At 35.7% G+C, this 19,147-nt stretch overlaps 2 protein-coding genes across 5 annotated transcripts in view; both read left to right on the forward strand.

Moving 5' to 3' along the window:
• macf1b (microtubule actin crosslinking factor 1b) overlaps positions 1–1,124 on the forward strand; it is a 32,672-nt gene extending 31,548 nt beyond the window's left edge. For all 4 annotated transcript variants that reach the window (XM_058746089.1, XM_058746090.1, XM_058746091.1 and 1 more), the window contains one exon: positions 988–1,124. The gene's annotated coding sequence lies outside the window, so the exon portion shown is untranslated. The remainder of the gene's footprint in view (positions 1–987) is intronic.
• Positions 992–18,984, forward strand: LOC131521414 (microtubule-actin cross-linking factor 1, isoforms 6/7-like). The gene is made up of 18 exons (XM_058746096.1): positions 992–1,143; positions 1,226–1,432; positions 2,780–2,899; positions 6,603–6,772; positions 7,193–7,352; positions 8,205–8,399; positions 10,260–10,385; positions 10,466–10,609; positions 11,280–11,468; positions 12,250–12,364; positions 12,452–12,618; positions 12,707–12,869; positions 13,447–13,601; positions 13,681–13,755; positions 14,250–14,367; positions 14,535–14,701; positions 14,808–14,919; positions 15,938–18,984. The coding sequence occupies exons 1-18, from the start codon at positions 1,057–1,059 to the stop codon at positions 15,961–15,963; spliced, it is 2,496 nt and encodes an 831-aa protein (XP_058602079.1). The 5' UTR covers positions 992–1,056; the 3' UTR covers positions 15,964–18,984.
• The last annotated feature ends 163 nt before the right edge of the window (positions 18,985–19,147 follow it).

Raw genomic sequence — 19,147 nt, forward strand, 5'->3', positions numbered from 1 at the left:
AATTGGACCCCAAACTAAAATGTGACCAAATTAAAAATTAGGATAACTCTTTACAGTAAGGTCCCATTAGTTAATACATTAACTAACATAAACTACAATGAGCAATACATTTGTTACAGCATTTATTCATCTTTGTTAACACTAGTTCCATTAATTTTAGTTAAAAAACAACTATTTATTGTTAGTTCATGCCAACTCGGGTCGAATTAATAATATTAAAAGGTATCACTTTTGATTTGAATAAAATATGAATGTTGTTAATGTTGGCATTAACATTTACTGATATTAATAAATGCTTTAGAAGTATTTTTCATAGTTAGTTCATGATAACTAATGTAGTTATCTAATGTTGACAAAATGAACATTATTGTAAAATGTAAGCAAATTAACTAAAATGGTATGTACTCCAAAAGTGTGGCTGTGAATGATCTGTTGACATTAACATTTTAAAGTAAAATGATTAAAATAATTGTCTACTGATTAATCTTAAAATATAAATAAATAAAAAATAACGTTTTCCATCAACGTTTTAAAAATAATCTTATGTTATGATATGGAATACAATGTTATGATATGGAATTGCTTGGAAATGGTATTAAAAGTATTAAATGTGTATGTTTAGTGTCATATATAGTATTAGTGTAATTGAGATACTGTTGTAAATTGTTTTAATATAATATATATATTTTTTTAATTGTTAAAGTAATTTTTGTTTGTTTTTGTGAGCATTTTTTATTTTATTTTTTTAAATATGGCTACATAATTTTTATATATATATATTTTTATTTATTTAAGTTATTTTTATTTTATTTTAGTACATTCATTTTATAAGCTAAATAGAAATGTTGCTTTGGCAACTAAGACATTTTTTATTTTCATATTTTATTTTAGTTTTATTACAGTTAAATTTTATTTTATTTAAAGTAACAGTTTATTTAAAGTACAGTTTTAGTTTAGTCAACTATAATATGCCTGATTTTTTTTTAGGCAAAGTTAACAGAGGGACTTGGACTTGCAAAGGAGTTTAACAGTAATGTCCAGGACCTGCTGACCAAAATGGCCAAGTGTGAAGAGACCATAAACACTCTGCCTGCGCCCAGCTTCATCCTGGACACCGTCTGCGCTCAGCTTCAGGAGCACAGGGTATGTGCGTCTGCGTCTGCACCTGCGTCTGTGTGTGTGTGCTGCTGTGAGTGTCAGTTTGATTCAGTCCTGTTGTCTGTAGGTGCTGGTAGGTGAGGTGCAGTCTTATGGAGAGAGGAAGACAAGTGTGGAAACCGCTGCCATGCGTCTGTCGGAGCTCAGCAGGAAGGAAGACTGCGATGTGGTGCAGAACCTGATCATGACCGTCCGGGACCGATACAAGAAACTCCTCCAACACAGCACAGACAGGGGGAAAACACTCGAGGACGTCAAAAGACATGCTAAACAGGTTTTTTAAAATTTTATTTTCAGGTTTATTTGACAGGGACAATGCACATCAATAATACATAAATGTACAATGCGCCAGAATTAGCCAGAAGGCTATTTTGCATCTGCATTCCCTGGACTTATGGTAAAATTGTCACCCTAAAAATATAAAACAATTAATCGATACATAATAAATAGTACTGTCAAACGATTAATCGCGATTAATCGTATCCAAAATAAAAGTTTTTGTTCACATAATATATGTGTGTGTACTGTGTATATTTATTATTTATATATAAATACAAACACATGCATGTATATATTTAAGAAAAATATGTTATGTTTATATAATAAATATATTATATATAATATAAATTCTATGAATATAAATATATACAAGTAAATACATGTAAATATTTTCAAAATATATACTGTATTTGTGTGATTTTATATACATAATAAATATACACAGTACACGCACATATATTATGTAAACTAAATTTTATTTTGGATGTGATTAATCACGATTAATCATCATTTGACAGCACTAATAATAAATAAATGTTTCAAAATACATATAGATTTTATACCATCCCTAAAGAAATATACCAGCTCACTCAAACGCATACACAATCCAACTGTCAGACAAAATAACCAACAGTGTATCACTAATCCATATTATCAATATACAGGCAAAGATAATGTAAGCATACAGACAAGTAACAGAAGCAGTAATCATTCAATCAGTACTCAACCAAACAACCCTATGTATATAGCATAAAAATCCCAACTAGTAAAATAGACAAGACAAGACGCCAGTAGTATTTAGTTTGTAAAATTTATGTTGACAATACTGACTCTCAATTAACCACTTCTTTAAGTGAAACTTAAAAGAGGCATAAGTATTAAAATTTGTAATGTAAGTTGAGATGGAGTTCCACTCACGAGCAGCCCTAACTGAAAACACTGTTTGACTAAATGCACTTTTTTCTTAAAGGGACTATGCAATCAGTTCTTACTTCACTTCTCGTTAATCTGTAACCAGTTGGAGCTACAAACTGGCTCAATACAGGAGGAGATAGTCCATGTTTAATTTTATACATAAGACAAATCTGTATATATAATACAATTTTCCCAACTTAAAATGTTGTATTTTTTTTTTTTTTAAATATCACATTGATGATAGTGTATGGATTTCTTATCTAAAACGATCAAAGTTTGTTTATATAGAGAGATAAGAATTGGTTTGAGAGAAGTATTACTTGTAATTTGCTTTTGACCTCTCATGAACTACAACGCTGACAGAAAGACCTCTGTTCTCAGGAAATCATTTGGCAATACTAAACTTCTGTGCTTTTCACCTCCACAGTTCAATGAATCATGGCACTTACTGGTGGACTGGATGACGGAGGTTGAACAGACGCTGGATACACACAAAGAGATCGCAGTGTCACAGGAAGAGATCAAACAGCAGCTCGCTGAACAAAAGGTACTTCTCATCTCAGGACTCAGCGACGATGGTCTGCTGGTCTGAGGCCAGTGTGAGAGAGTTTGGGGTCAGGTGACAGTGCTGCACTGACACTGCAAATCATTTCCGGCAAACTAAAAACTTTGGTTTTCTTTGATATTTTACATTGTATTTGTAAAAAAAAAAAAAAATTTGTAGTACCCTTAAAAAATGGTGTAGGATTGACATTGAATTAGGAATGCACCAATGTATCGGCCAATAATCGGTGTCGACCAATAAAGCAATTACTTGTACTATCAGCCATCAGCTGATTGCTTAAAAACAGTCGATGATCAGGGCCGATTATACCCTGTCGATCAAAAGGTGGCAGAAAAACGGGTAACATTTTATTTTGATAGTCCACTTTAGACATTCTACTAACAGTAAGTAACTTTGCAACTACATGTCAACTAGCAGTCATTGGAGAGTAGACTCTCTGCTTAAAGCGGACCTATTATGCCCCTTTTTACAAGATGTAAAATAAGTCTCTAATGTCCCCAGAGCGTATATGTGAAGTTTTAGCTCAAAATACCCCACAGAAATTATATTTAGAGCTTGTTAAAATTGCCACTTTTAGGGTATGAGCCAAAACGTGCTGATTTGAGTATGTTGCTTTAAATGCAAATGAGCTATTACTCCTGGAGAAGAGGGCGGAGCTTCAAGAGCCCTAGCTTTGCCATTAGCAGTGCTAGCCTTTGCAAATAAACATTGAACTATTAGTACAAGCCTGTTATCTTTACAGAAAACATACTCTGTTTCAAAGTCAGTCATCTGATTATACTGTGCATAATAAATTTGCGTTTATGAATTACACAGACAGGGAGAACGGCGGGATAAAAATAACAACATAGCTGGTCTCATGCTATCACAAACTTTATAAGTCCCACTTCTGATTATGAGCTCGACTACTTCAAGCGATCGATTCCCATTACTTTCACATGTAACTTTTAACTACCACGTTCCTATTCACGATCATTCTGGTATCACTTGAAGGCAGCAGCAGTGAAAACAGACAGAGACAATGATAGCTTTAGCAATTAGCCTCACAGAGTGCCAAGAAGCTCTTTCAGAAAGGCAATTTGGAAAACAAAGTCAAGTCAAGTCACTTTTATTTATATAGCGCTTTTAACAATACAGATTGTGTCAAAGCACTTAACAGTATCAAATTGGAGGATAGAGTGTCAGTAATGTATAATGATAAGATTAAACACAAAATTTTCAGTTAAAAGCATTTCATTATTGAATTCAGAGATGGCATTGTCTAGCTCAGTTTAGTTTAAACTTTCAGCCTTCATGGACAATTATATATCACTTATAAATGATTAAATACAAAATCGATAGTAGTTATTGAGATTGATGTGATTTGGAATTGGTAAAATGTTCTTGGAAAAAAAATATGACCAGAATATCAACTTGCCTAATAATTCTGCACACAGTGTAGTTGCTCAATCAGCGTTTCAACCGAAAGAAAGACGTCACATAATAGTGTCACTTCTCAGCAGGCAGAGGACGTCAATATAACGTCAGGTTGAAGTTGGACAGATTGCATTTTGGTTAAGAATGAAAATCGGGTTGACGTCAGTATTTGACGGCAATTTGACTTAATGTTGGATTTTGGTTACACAACCTAAAAACAACAAATATCAGTATCGGCTGACGTTGGTATTGGACATCAAATTATCATTGACATTAGACGTTGAACTGACATAGAATTTTGGTCACCCGCTGTCACAACCAAAATTTAACCAAATATCAACGTCTTATGATGTTGTGTGCCTGCTGGGTAGCATTGCATTTACCTCAGGAAAGTTATCCAAGTTTGTTAGTTAGCTATAAAAACACTAGTGGGGGCTTATTTACTATTAATTACATATTTATATTTCAATAAATCTGCCATGAAGTCAAGTTTTTATGAAAACGAACTTATGTGCAATTGAGTTGTATACAAACATTTTTATTTGAGTGTGATTATTATATCTGAAAAATAAATGGCATTGAATGTAATAGTTTTGTTAATAATTTTAACCTCTAATATTATGTACCAAATGAGAGGGTTCTATGTATAGTTTACAGTATTAGTTGGGAGAATTTTTTTCCCCCTTAAACGGTTAGTTCACCCAAAAATGAAAATTAGCCCCTGATTTACTCACCCTCAAGGCATCCTAGGTGTATATGACTTTCTTCTTTCAGATGAATCCAATTGGAGTAATATTCAAAATTGTCCTGGCTCTTCTAAGCTCTATCACTGCAGTCAGCGGGTGTTTCTGTTACACAGTCTAAAACACGTAAAATAAAGGGCGCGAATCCATAACGAACGTGCCTCACATGGCTCCGGGGGATGAATAAAGGCCTCCTGTAGCGAATCAATGCGTTTTTGGAACAAAAAAATATCCATATTTAAAATGATATAAACAGTTTTGTGTAGCTTCCGCTAACTGTCGTACGCGCGTTCACAAGAGGCTGTCTTTCCGGCGGATGACGTAGGACGCCGGCGCAGTGCATGTGTGTGTGAGTCTCACAAAAACCAACATTTGTTTTCAGGAGCAAAGGAAGCAAAGTTTCCTTACTTTAGCAAAGGAAAACCAGTCTCCTCTTGGCTTATATCGAAATCCTCTGACATTTTTCTTGACAAATCCTCAGTTTGTACTTCTAATTCGTGACCGGTGTTTTGTTTTGTTCTCTCTCTGCATTCGTCACTAATCACGCAATGCTAACGTCGTACGTCATCTGCCGGAACGGCTTCCGCTTATGACAGTTGAAGTGAGAGAGATGTGTTTATTATGTTTGAAATATAGATATTTTTCTTACAAAAACGCATAGATTCGCTACAGGAGGCCTTTATTCACCCCTGGAGCCATGTGAGGCACATTTTTTTATGGATTCACGCACTTTATTTTATGTGATTTGGACTGTGTAATAACAGAAACACCCACCCACTGCAGTGATAGAGCTTAGAAGAGCCAGGACCATTTTTAATATAACTCCGATTGGATTCATCTGAAAGAAGAAAGTCATATACACCTAGAATGCCTTGAGGGTGAGTAAATCATGGGCTAATTTCCATTTTTGGGTGAACTAACCCAAAGAAAAGCTCAAGTCTTGAGTAAACTAACTTGGGTAAACTAACCCAAAGAAAACTAAACTCGGTATCTGTTACTGGCTATCGTATTGGCTGAGAAATTTAGTATCGGTGCATCTCTACTCTGATATATAGCAGTATATATTGCAAGATATAAACTCTGTCAAATTGTCAGATATAAATTCAGAGTTGCGAGACGTAAACTTGCAAATGTGAGAAAATATATCAAAGCAGTGAGATAAAAAGTTGCAATAGCCTTTTTATTTCTTATTCTTTGGCAAAAAATAAAATAAAATTGTGAGATATAAACTCAGAATTCAGAGAAAATATTTCTGAATTGTTAAATATAAACTCTGAACTACGAGAAACAAAGAACTACGAGAAGCTCAGAATTGTGAGTGGTTTCCATGAAAAACTAATGGATGGATAGATTCTTAAGGAGTTATTTCTGATGATGGCACCCGTTAAAAGTTGCTGTAAAAACCCTCATTAAAGTAAAACTTGACAGTGAAGTATATAAAGAAAGTGTAAACCACACTGGAAATTTCACCACAGAAGCAGTCAATTGCATCAGTTCATTTATAAGGTGAATTTGTATGTTTTCAGGAGTTCCAGAAACTGCTCCGCTCGAAGCGGCCGATGTACGAGGCCTGTCTGAAGAGTGGCCGCTCGCTGCAAGAGAAAGCCCAGAGTCCTGAAGACACGCAGCACCTGGAGAACATGGTGTCTGAGCTCAGAGACTCGTGGGACACCATCAGCGGCAAATCCAGCGAGAGGTGAGCAGACAGGAGCTCTGTCAAGTCAAGTCACCTTTATTTATATAGCGCTTTTAACAATACAAATTGTGTCAAAGCAACTTTCCAATATCAAAATAGGAAAATAGTGTCAATAATGTAAAATGATAAGATTAAACACTCAATTTTCAGTTAAAGGCATTTCATTATTGAATTCAATGATGTCATCGTTCAGCTCAGTTCAGTTCTAATAGTATCTGTGCAAGTCGACGATATCGCTGGAAATGAAGTGTCTCCAACTAAGCAAGCCAGAGGTGACAGCGGCAAGCAACCAAAACTCCATCGGTGACAGAATGGAGAAAAAAACCTTGGGAGAAACCAGGCTCAGTCGGGGGCCAGTTCTCCTCTGTAGTGCGCTGTGAGTCTGTTTCTGAGCTCTAAACTCTGCTTTTCTGTCCCAAGGCAACACAAGCTGGAAGAGGCTCTGCTGTTTTCAGGCAGATTCACTGACGCTCTGCAGGCTCTTAATGATTGGCTGTACAGAGCCGAGCCACAGCTGGCTGAAGATGTGCCTGTCTGCGGTGAAAAAGACCTGGTCAACAATCTGATTGACAAGCACAAGGTACAGCACGACTACGACATATATATATATATATGTGACCTGTGCTGGCAAAATGAGTCACAACGAGCAAATTTTAAAATCTGAGTTATTTACATTCTCCATTAGAAGACCTTCCAAATGATTAATGTTGGAATCTGACAAAAAATGACTGAGCTACAGACGTTTGAAGTCGATGAAGTCAGCAAAGTCCATTTTGAGAAAAATCAAAGTTTTCTGAAGGTTCCTAAGCAAAAACACCAAGCAACATTGCATCTTTTCCTCCAATTCTTTTCTTAATAATCATTACTATATTAATAATCACAATATAGCTGTTTTTATTTTATCTTTGTTGTTATAAATAAGAACAGATGAAAGAAACAAGTGTAGTGTATTACTTTTTTTCATGTTACATCTAAACAAAAGCATTCACGTAAGAAAAACAAATAATCAAAAAATCACTTCAGTGTGTTCATTACAAATAAACTGATTATTAAAACCACAAAAGCAGTTCAATCAAGAGCAGCAATGTCTTTTATTGTTAGATTAACATTAATGAGACATAATCAGCAGCAGTGCAAGAAGCGAGCAGAGAAAAGGGTACTCCTCTCAGAAAACATATACAAATAAAGATCATTTTAGATGTTTAAACACTATTTGGAGCATTGGGATCGCTAGACAAGGGCTTAATTGACTCATTTTTGTGAAAACCTCAAATTTGACCAAAATCAACATTTTAAATTTTTTTTGCATGTACAAAATTAGGCCGTGTGCATTCACACTCATTTTGCCAGCACGGGTCACATATGAAGTCAGTGTGTTATAGGTAGTGTATAGTGTGCTGTAGGTGAGCTCTGCACCTCCTCTGATGCGCAGGTGTTTCAGCGGGAGTTCGGGAAGCGTGCCAGCTGTATCCGCACGCTGAAGCGCTCGGTCAGGGATCTGACACGGAGCAGCACGGCCGATGCCCGCTGGCTGCAGGAGCAGATGGAGGAGCTGGAGGGCCGCTGGGAGGCCGTGTGCAAACTCTCTGTGTCCAGACAGACTCGACTAGAGGCCGCGCTGCAACAGGTACCAGCACACGCCACTGATAATCATGGGACCTTCATTCACAAACACTTATAGTTACATTTATGCATTTAGCTGGCACTTTAATCCCAAGCACTTACATAACATTCAAGGTACTGTAGTGTTGCTACTGTTAACATAAATACAATTGAATATTCAGTTAGTTGCAAGGTCAAAATGTCTTTTTTTGTTTGTTTGTTTCTAAATGACTAATTACAAAAACTAAAACTGAAATCAAAATTTAAAGATATTTTAAAAAGCAAAAAATAATAAAAATGACTAAAATACACAAAGTACTGAAACTTAAACATTAAAACATAAAAAAAAAACATTAATAAATATTGATAATTACAAAGTATAGTAATACTAAAATAACAATGTACATTTTTATGGTGATGAACATTTGTGAGGTACATTCGGACATATTTGATAATTCCAACATATTGCACACTACAGAGAAAAAAAAATAAAAATAAAAATTATATATATATATATATATATATATTGTGTGTGTGTGTGTGTGTGTGTATATATATATGTATACAGGTGCATCTCAATAAATTAGAATGTCGTGGAAAAGTTCATTTATTTCAGTAATTCAACTCAAATTGTGAAACTCGTGTATTAAATAAATTCAATGCACACAGACTGAAGTAGTTTCAGTCTTTGGTTCTTTTAATTGTGATGATTTTGGCTCACATTTAACAAAAACCCACCAATTCACTCTCAACAAATTAGAATACTTCATAAGACCAATAAAAAACATTTTTAGTGAATTGTTGGCCTTCTGGAAAGTATGTTCATTTACTGTATATGTACTCAATACTTGGTAGGGGCTCCTTTTGCTTTAATTACTGCCTCAATTCGGCGTGGCATGGAGGTGATCAGTTTGTGGCACTGCTGAGGTGGTATGGAAGCCCAGGTTTCTTTGACAGTGGCCTTCAGCTCATCTGCTTTTTTTGGTCTCTTGTTTCTCGTTTTCCTCTTGACAATAGAATCTATGTGGTTCAGGTCTGGTGAGTTTGCTGGCCAGTCAAGCACACCAACACCATGGTCATTTAACCAACTTTTGGTGCTTTTGGCAGTGTGGGCAATCCTCATAAGGCTGCGGTTCTCTCGGTTGGTTGTGCATCTTTTTCTTCCACACTTTTTCCTTCCACTCAACTTTCTGTTAACTTGCTTGGATACAGCACTCTGTAAACAGCCAGCTTCTTCGGCAATGAATGTCTTCCCCATGATTGTGTAGCCTAGTGAACCAAACTGAGAGACCATTTTGAAGCCTCAGGAAACCTTTGCAGGTGTTTTGAGTTGATGAGCTGATTGGCATGTCACCATATTCTAATTTGTTGAGAGTGAATTGGTGGGTTTTTGTTAAATGTGAGCCAAAATCATCACAATTAAAAGAACCAAAGACTTAAACTACTTCAGTCTGTGCGCACTGAATTTATTTAATACACGAGTTTCACAATTTGAGTTGAATTACTGAAATAAATGAACTTTTCCACAACATTCTAATTTATTGAGATGCACCTGTATATATTTTGTGTGTGTGTGAATATATATATATATATTATTTCAGTTAGCTGTGAAGGCAAAAAGTCTATAATTTTCTTATAGTTGAAGTACCAAAATATCTAAAACTGGAATACTGTACATTTAAAAAAGCAAAAACTAATAGAAATGACTAAAACACACAAATGACTAAAACTACAATTAAATGAAAACAAAATATAAAAATAAAAACAAATTCAAAAAGTATGAAGTTTGTTAATACTGAAATGTCACTGTACATTTTTTTTTTACCATACACATTCAGATTGTATATTCAGGCATATTGGATAATCCCAACACATTTGTTCTCAGGCAGAAGAGTTCGATGGAATGGTTCACTCTTTCCTGGATCATCTTTCTGATGTTGAGAGGGTCCTGAAGTACGGAGTGCTGCCTGAGGAAGAGGAGGCTCTTCTGGCATTTCGTACCTGTCATCAGGTACTGTGGACCTGGACTCATTTATTACTCCAGAGATTGGTGTCATGTGAGTTTCATGACATTGTCTTTGTGATCTGCAGGAGTCGATGAGTTCCTTGAACGCTCAGCAGACGGCGCTGGAGAACATTCACAAACTGGGTGAGGAGATACTGTCCTCCTGCCATCCAGACTCGGTCATCACCATCAAATCATGGATCAGCATCACAAAGACTCGCTATGAAGAGGTGAGTCGAGTTAGACGATGATTACTAGATATTAATTAGTTGAAATCTGTTGACAGTTGTGATTGAGCAAAACCATCGGGTTCTGGAAGTCTCATTCATTTTTCTATAAAGGCATGATAATTGAAGTGATGAAATATAGTTCTGTAAAATTAAAACAAAAATAAATATCTTGTCATGTAAATCAATAAGATGTTTATAACAGTACATCAGATAAATATCACTCTATATCTCCAATAATTAGTCTTAGTAAGATGATATTGAAATGCTTAGTTTGATTATCAACACGTATAATGCAATGCAACACGATGATAATTGAGAAATGAACAAATAAACATTTTCCAAAAGCCTGATGATCATATTTGAGACTCACTGATTTTTCCAAAAAAAAAAAAAGATGTCCGTATAATCAAGTAAAGCTGAGCTGCTTTACTCCAGTAAGTGTTCATTTTCAAATATTACTACAATATGAATGTTATTCTTACACTTACTTTATAAAAATTAGTAAAGATTTGACAGCAAAAAGACACATGAAGCACGAACTGAAGGCAGACGTTTGTACAATTATACTAAAAGACCTTTGACTTGATAATATATATATATATATATATATATGTGTGTGTGTGTGTGTGTATGTGCGTGTGCGTGTTATATGTGTAATTTCATGGCTCAGGTCCAGACGTGGGCGAAGCAGCAGGCCGAGAGGATCCAGACCACACTGTCTGCTCTCGAGGCTGAGAGAGAGGAGATACAGCGATTACTGGACTGGATCTCCTCCGCTGAAGAGTCTCTCAATCTGAAGGAGCAGGAGCCGCTGCCTGAAGACCTAGAGCTCACAGCAGATCTCATCACTCAGCACACGGTAATAATAGCCAATAACAACCTATTCACATTAAACTTAAAACAAATAGATGACAATTCTGTCCTCATTTACTCACTTATGTCATTTCAAACCTGTATGACTTACATTCTTCTGCTGAGAAAAAAGTCATGCAATTTTGGAACGACATAAAGCTGAGTACATGATGACAGAATTTTCATTTTGGAGTGAACTGTCCCTTTAAGAAAAGCAAAAACATAAATAAAATGTAAGTATTTACAACTATCACTACTTTATCCTGACAGAAGGAAGAGGTTCATTTTAAAAATACAGTTTTCTACTTCAAAAACCTTTATAAAATCAGGCAAAAATCAGCATCAGTTTTCATCCTGAAGGTCCTGTCAAGTTTTTATGTTTAAAAACACTGTTTCCTGTTTTGTTCTTTGTCTCAAACAAAAATCAGTATTGATCCACAATATTTCAAAAAAAAATTCCATCACATGCATATGTACATCACAGTTATTAGTTAACTAAAACCATAAAAAACTGTTTTGCAGTTTTGTTACATGAAATAAAATAAATGTTAACTAAAATAAAATAAATTTTCTCATTTTCATTTAGCTTAACGTGATAAAATATCTAAAACTAAAACTGAAATGAATATGAATAAAAACTATATAGACATATTAAAATGAAAATGGAAAATATGAAAACATAGACACGCACAAACCCACAATTAAAAAATCAGAGCAGACCCGCCTCTAAAAAACCAAAACCATGATGCAGGTTCAAAGTCAAGAAATCTTGCTGTTTCCTTTTTAAGGATTTCATGATTGAGATGAAAGGGAAGGTACCAGAAATTGAAAACGCCACAAAATCCTGTAAACACAAGCTGGTTCCCAAGCAGCAGGTTTCCCCCAGCCGCAAAGCACCAGCAAGTGAGTAAAGAATCGGTGTGATTCGTTGCTGTGATTATTGCGTGCATGTATTCGGCTGTAATCTCTGTGGATTGTATTGATGCACAGAGAGGAGAGGCACAGCGAAGCCCCCGCCGTCAGTGCCTCTTCCACTGGAGAAGCTGGACCCTCAGACACCCATGATGAGTCAGCTGGTGAGTCAGTGGAGGAAACTCTGGCTCCTGGCCCACGGCAGACAGAGCAGACTAGAGGAACATCTGCAGAGGCTGAAAGAGGTGACCATGACTGCGCTGTAGCTTTGATAAAACAACCTGTGTTTGAATCCATATGGCTGTCTAAGAACTGTCTCTTTGGCACGTGCAGCTGGAGGAGTTTGCTAATTTTGACTTCAACTTCTGGCGGAAAAGATACATGCAGTGGATAAGTCACCTCAAATCCCGGATACTGGATGTTTTTCGTAGCATCGATCGAGATCAGGATGGACGAATCACTCACAAGGAGTTCATCGACAGCGTTCTGGCCTCTAGTGAGCATTAAAACTCTTGGTTGCTGATTTTTTTTGCATGAAGTTGTTTGGGTGAACACCCATAAGGAAAAAATATACATGTACATATGTACATGTATTACATTTCAATATATGAAACTGTCATATGAATTAAAAACATATATGAAAAATATTAGAAATTGGAACAATTTCATGTTTATATGAAATATATGCAATACATACATGATACATTTTACTATTTTTTTATGTCCATCCTAAAACCAGTCAATACATGTTGATATTATGAGTAAATATAAAAAGAGACGTATTTACATTATTTATATATATATATATATATATATATATATACTCTCTATATACAGTATATATATATATATATATGCGTACATATATTGCTGACATAGATCTTTGCATCATATAATACTACATAAATATTATCATATAGATATCATTAATATATGTACATGCTTTTATATATGTTATAAGCATATCTTCGTCCACCCAGAGAATACACGTATGTGAAAATTTCATATCGCCTTGTCGTATGGGTATACTGTATATGTAACTGTTTGCAATATTTGACTTTGCATCTGTACAGAATTTCCCACCAACTCCCTGGAAATGACTGCGGTTGCTAACATATTTGATGTAAACGGTGATGGATTTATTGACTACTATGAATTTGTGAGTGCCCTCCATCCAAGCCGAGACCCTTACAGAAAGACAATAGATGCAGACCAAATCAATGAGGAGGTATGTGTCGCTCTGTTTTACATTCTTACCTGCACTGAGTATTTCTGTAAGACGACTAACAAAAACCTCAATTCTGCAGGTGAGTCGTCAGGTCTCTCAATGCAACTGTCCAAAGAGATATCAAGTAGAGCAAATAAGCGCAAATCGCTACAGGGTAAGTGGAATTCTATTCTCAGTACACATAATCCTGTTTATACCTGATATTAACACCTGGTCTTGGCTGATCTGATCACAATTCTGGTGCGGTTCGACTGATATATGAATGCAACACGGACCAAAGACATCTAAAAGAAGCAAAAACAGGACATGATGTCACAAGATTCAACCGTAAAAAGGACAGAATGTACAAGCATATCTGGTGTGAATGTTAAACAAACCAGGGCTACGTTTCCCAAAAGCGTTACAAGCCTAAGTACATTGTAAGATCTACTGCCACCAATGGTCCTTAAGATCAACTTATCTCACAATGCTTTTGAGAAACGCAGCCCAGGACTAAATGGACTAAAACCAGAACCAACAAGTGTATACACACACAGCCTTAGTGCCATCCAAATGCTCAAAGCAGATGTTAATACCAGGTGTAAATGGGGCGGCACAGCTATATATTCATGACTACATGCCTGATGATATTTCTGTGATTTTGACCAGTTTGGAGACTCTCAGCAGTTGCGGATGGTTCGTATTCTCAGAAGCACTCTGATGGTTCGAGTTGGTGGTGGATGGACAGCATTAGATGAGTTTCTAGTAAAGAATGACCCCTGTAGAGGTGAATATCTCACACTTATTCAAAACCTGCTTATTGTAGATGAAATCAGAGGACAAACAATATGCTGACAGCTTGGAAGATCTTGCTATTTTCTGTGTAATATTACCTAATGGGTCACACTTTAGTTTAGTAAAGACTTTTATGCATCGTTCCTTCTGCACACACAGTAAAGGGACGCACAAACCTGAAAATAAAGGAGAAGTATCTCTCTCCGGACGTGTTCGAGGCGTCGGGCCGCAGAGGCAGCGCTAAAGGCCTGACCGTCAGCAGATCCAACTCCAGCCTGAGTTTATACAGCAGCGCTTCGGCCCCCAGCAGCCCGCTGACACGCAAGGTACACCAGCTAACCGCATTCATACATACAATACTGAGATGCTCCAAATGTTTCTTGTGCCTGGGTGTCACTGGTCAGATTGATTTTTGTTTTTGTGCTGATATAGGCATTACTACGCAGAAGTTTCTCTGGTGAGAGGTGCATTCGACCCAGGAGCTCTATTGCAGCATTAGGGAGCGACCATTTCTCTGCCGACATTGACTCACCTTCACCTACAGGTTAAACTCAGCACTCTAATCATTTACATGATTTTGTCTTGTGAAAGTTATGGCTTGTTTTAGATTATGGTTAAAACAAATGAAAAAAATGAAAAATTGAATTACTGTATTGTATTGTATTGTACGGTGCTGCACTGTACTGAATTAAAAATACAGCAATATTGTGAAATGTTGTTTTCTATGTGAATATACTGTAAAATGTAATTTATTCCTGTGATCAAAGCTGAATTTTCAGCATCATTACTCCAGTCTTCAGCGTCACATGGAATCATTCTAATATGCTGATTTGCTGCTCAAGAAACATTTATTATCATTATCAATGTTAAAAACAGTTGTGCTGCTTCATATTTTTGAGGAAGCCGTGATTCATTTTATTTTTTCATGATTCTTTGATGAATAGAAAGTTCAAAATAGCTGCATTTATTTTAAATAGAAATCTTTTATAAGATTATAAATGTCATCTTTAAATTTTATTTTTTTATTTTTTTCCCAAACTGATCTTATACTGATCTTATTCTTTTGTACATGACATGCAGTGGGCAAAAAATGTCAATCGTGTGCACAATTTACTAATTCATTCCCTCGATTTAAGTAAATCATGCACACTAAATAATAATTTGTTACACTTTCTGTCTGCATTCTCATAAACCTGTTATGTTATTGACAGAGACACTGTAATTGGGTTTTATTTAGAGTTGGGAATGAGTTATACACATTCACGAAAGCCTTGCAGCATTGCATGGAATCAAGTGAGAGGCATCTACATCGATTTATGAGAATGCAGACAGTAGAATGGATTATTTCGTGCACACAGTTTACTTAAAACGAGGGAACAAATTAGTAAATCGAGTGAACGGATTAGTAAATAGTGCGCAAGATTTTCTTAATTGGCCCTGTACTTTTAAATATTACTGTACTGAAAAAGTACAGATTTTGTTTTATTTTTAAATTACATTTCGTGACTTGGGCCTAGTAGATTATTACCACATTGAGTGATTTTGTGATTTGTTTTCTTTAGAAGAGGCAGAAAGACCGCCAACATGATCACATCTTGTCCCATACCATGAGCTCAACCAGGCAGGCGTTCCTGATCCGCAGGATGGACAGAAAACCACCCCAGCAGGCCTCAGATCAGTGGCCACGCTCAGACAGTTCACTCTCATGGCTGGTCACTAGTGCTCTGAGGTGTGTTACACCATCCGTTTCATAGCATTGACTTTTTACCTTCACAGACTTTGTTTTTACAAAACGGACTCCCTGCTTTGTGTGTAACGAGAGACCGCTGGAATGTTTTGCATGGGTTTGAGCAGCACGACGCCTGTAGTATCAAAGAGCAATAGCTTATGTAGTGCTTTACACAGCATATATGCACAGATCTCTTTATTTTCTGTTGTTGCCTGAAGTAGGGACAAATGTTCAATCTGACCCTGCATCCTCAAGAGTAAAACCACTGCCTTTGTATCAGTTTCTCCCCACAGTTAGTGATGCAAAATACAAACCAAAATACTGCTGTTTTATGGTTTAGGCTTTATGATAAGCTGAGCTTTTGGGGTCCATGTTATTGTTTTGTGTAAGTGTGGCTATTATATCCTCAGGTCTGAAGTGCTAGAATATTTCACGGTCTAGAGTATGAATTTAAAGACCACATGAAATATACCACCTGCCACCATTAGCCAATAGTAAATACTAGTTAACGGTGGTAAATGAGCCCAAGAAATACATGACTGTGCCTACATTTCCCGAAATGTGTAAATGGCAAATAGCAAAACCAGAAATACATTGTTCCGGGTACATTTTTGTGCACTTTTCACATGACATGTCTATAAGAGGCGCTATAAGCTATATAATTGTTCCCCATTGCAGATGCAGATTTATTAAACAGCACAGTGTCATGAAAAAAAAAGAAAATGTGCCTGTGGATACAAAATGGTTGCAAAATGATATTGTGTTGGTTATAGCAGATTTCATGGCAGTTTCAAATCGAAAGGTCTAGTGTCTGATGCTAAATGGCATGTTCAAATGTCTCCAAAACAGTTAAATGTGACAATGTTTTATTACATTGGTTGTTGTACATGTAGTGGCTTTTCATGAATGAAATCTAACCTATATTGTTTACAAAAGCAAATGTGAGATAAAAACACATTTACTGAAGCAAGCATTCCATTTTAGCTTGCTAATTACAAGTGCAGTACTTTACCAGGTGCGCTACTGAGCAAGTTTACTGCATCAGAAATGCCACACGTATGGAGCTGATTATGTGATGCAAATGACAAAATATATTAGTTTACAAATAATGCACTGCGGTAAAAGTATTCTGTATTCATAACAGAGTATTGTTCAAGACAACATGCAAAAATAAGCATTTATTCTTCAATAATCTGCCCCGTAAACATAATTTGTGTGAAAAGGAACAAAAGTTGTTGGCGTTTACTGGCGCCTCTAGTGTTCATTTCATCTGGAAACTGCAGTCAAATGCGGTTTTGCAGAAATGTAAGCGGAGTCACATTTAACTGTACTGCCAATATTCTTAAAAAACAAAACTGTCTGCCATGATTCTTTGATAAACACATTACCAACTTTAGAAGTTGGAGCTTAAGAAAATCCTGGTAATTATAACTTCATGGTGGTGTAAATACAATCATTCCAACATGACTTGGACGAACAATTCAACATAGAAAAGTAAACTGTCATTTCATGAGGTCTTTAAATACTTTGAGTCTGTTTAGGGATGTTCTTTAGCATTTTAGCATTGCGTTTACTGTTTGTCTCCCTAATTATACACCTCAGTGTCTGTAAAATGTATATTAGTGTAATTTCCAGTATATAGACATACAGTATCTATAGAATATTTGTTTTGTTTTTTTCCCATAAAAACGGTCTTATTTGATTTTGAACAATCATGCCACCGGTTGTAATAACTTCCTTTGAGGATATGAAAGTGTAGGTCTCAATGAGATTAGCTGAATTAATACTCATCACAAATGCTCCTTTATCAGCACCAGCCGGGATTTTTGACTTTTATTTGAGCCAAACAAATCAACATTGATATGATCTGCTTTTTTACAGTGTCCTGCTCAGGGCAAAGTCTGCTGTATTCATTTTTTGCCTTAAACCTATTTGTGAATGTCGTGGGTTGAATTCTTATACCATTGTACCAAGTGTTATGGATGTAGCATTTGATTCGAATTACATATCAAATATGTGTGTCTTTTAATTTTGTGCATATGCGGTTCGGTTCTCTTAAGTTTGGAGAGCTGAAATGGGTTTTGAGGGTTCAGGATTGCAGCATTTGAGTTTTTTTTCTTAGCAGGTATACTTTGCTTTAGCTTTTTGCTTTGCTTTACTCTGTTCCATCTGAGAATCAACAAATGAAGGCATTAATAATAAAATATTTGGCCAAAAATATGGCACATATATTTGCATATTGAGGTGGTCAGCGTTTAGTCATTGAGCAGTGCTACTGAATGTGGTTGAATGGACTGTGATGATTGTCTTATTGCCCGGCAATAAATAATAATGTCTGGTAGTAATTGATTATCTATGCAAAATCCATTTGACACTCAAAATCCATTTCACTTCTGTGATTATTCATCACCTTATAAATGCTGGTTTATATAATCCATTTCTGGAAAGAGATCCTCTTCTGCTATGCACCTGCTATTATTGTACTGTAAATCTCTGATGCTGTAAATAATGGTATGTTCAGTAGCATTATTGCTTATTTACTGTACGTTTCTGATCTTGTAAAATAAGTTTACATAGAATTTGTGATCAGCGCTAAAGTACTTTTAGGTGTTTTACTTTAACACCTAGTTGTGGAATGACACTAATCATAACATTTCTTGTAATTATAAATCTGTTAAAATAAAATGTTTCATAGAGAGTTGTGTATAAATTGGTCTGCTTTGTGCATTTTTGGTCACATTTAATGGTTTTTCATTTAAAATACTGTTTCTTAATTATTTTTTATCAGATATGTGCATTAAGTTTTTGTGTTACGTCTTATGTTGTTAAATGAATGTTCATTGCATGCATTATTGTAGTGTTTTGATGGTATTTTGGTTGTTTGCACCTTCTATATATTAGTTTTACCTCAGCTTTTGGAAAAGCTATACTCATGATGAGTTTTGATTAAACGTGTTTTCATCTTTGCAAGGTGATTGTCAGTATATTATAAAGGTAAAAACAGATTTTAAAAACATTGAAGCCTTGATAATTCAGCTTTTTG

Source organism: Onychostoma macrolepis, chromosome 16 (assembly GCF_012432095.1).
Source record: "Onychostoma macrolepis isolate SWU-2019 chromosome 16, ASM1243209v1, whole genome shotgun sequence".
NCBI classification, from domain to species: domain Eukaryota; kingdom Metazoa; phylum Chordata; class Actinopteri; order Cypriniformes; family Cyprinidae; genus Onychostoma; species Onychostoma macrolepis.

Excerpts from the sequence above, each read along its gene's own strand:
- LOC131521414 (XM_058746096.1), top strand. The coding sequence starts at position 1,057 with ATGGCCAAGTGTGAAGAGACCATAAACACTCTGCCTGCGCCCAGCTTC. Across the intron at positions 11,469-12,249 it reads ATCTCATCACTCAGCACACG|GATTTCATGATTGAGATGAA; the intron begins GTAATAATAGCC and ends TTCCTTTTTAAG. Across the intron at positions 14,920-15,937 it reads TGACTCACCTTCACCTACAG|AAGAGGCAGAAAGACCGCCA; the intron begins GTTAAACTCAGC and ends TGTTTTCTTTAG.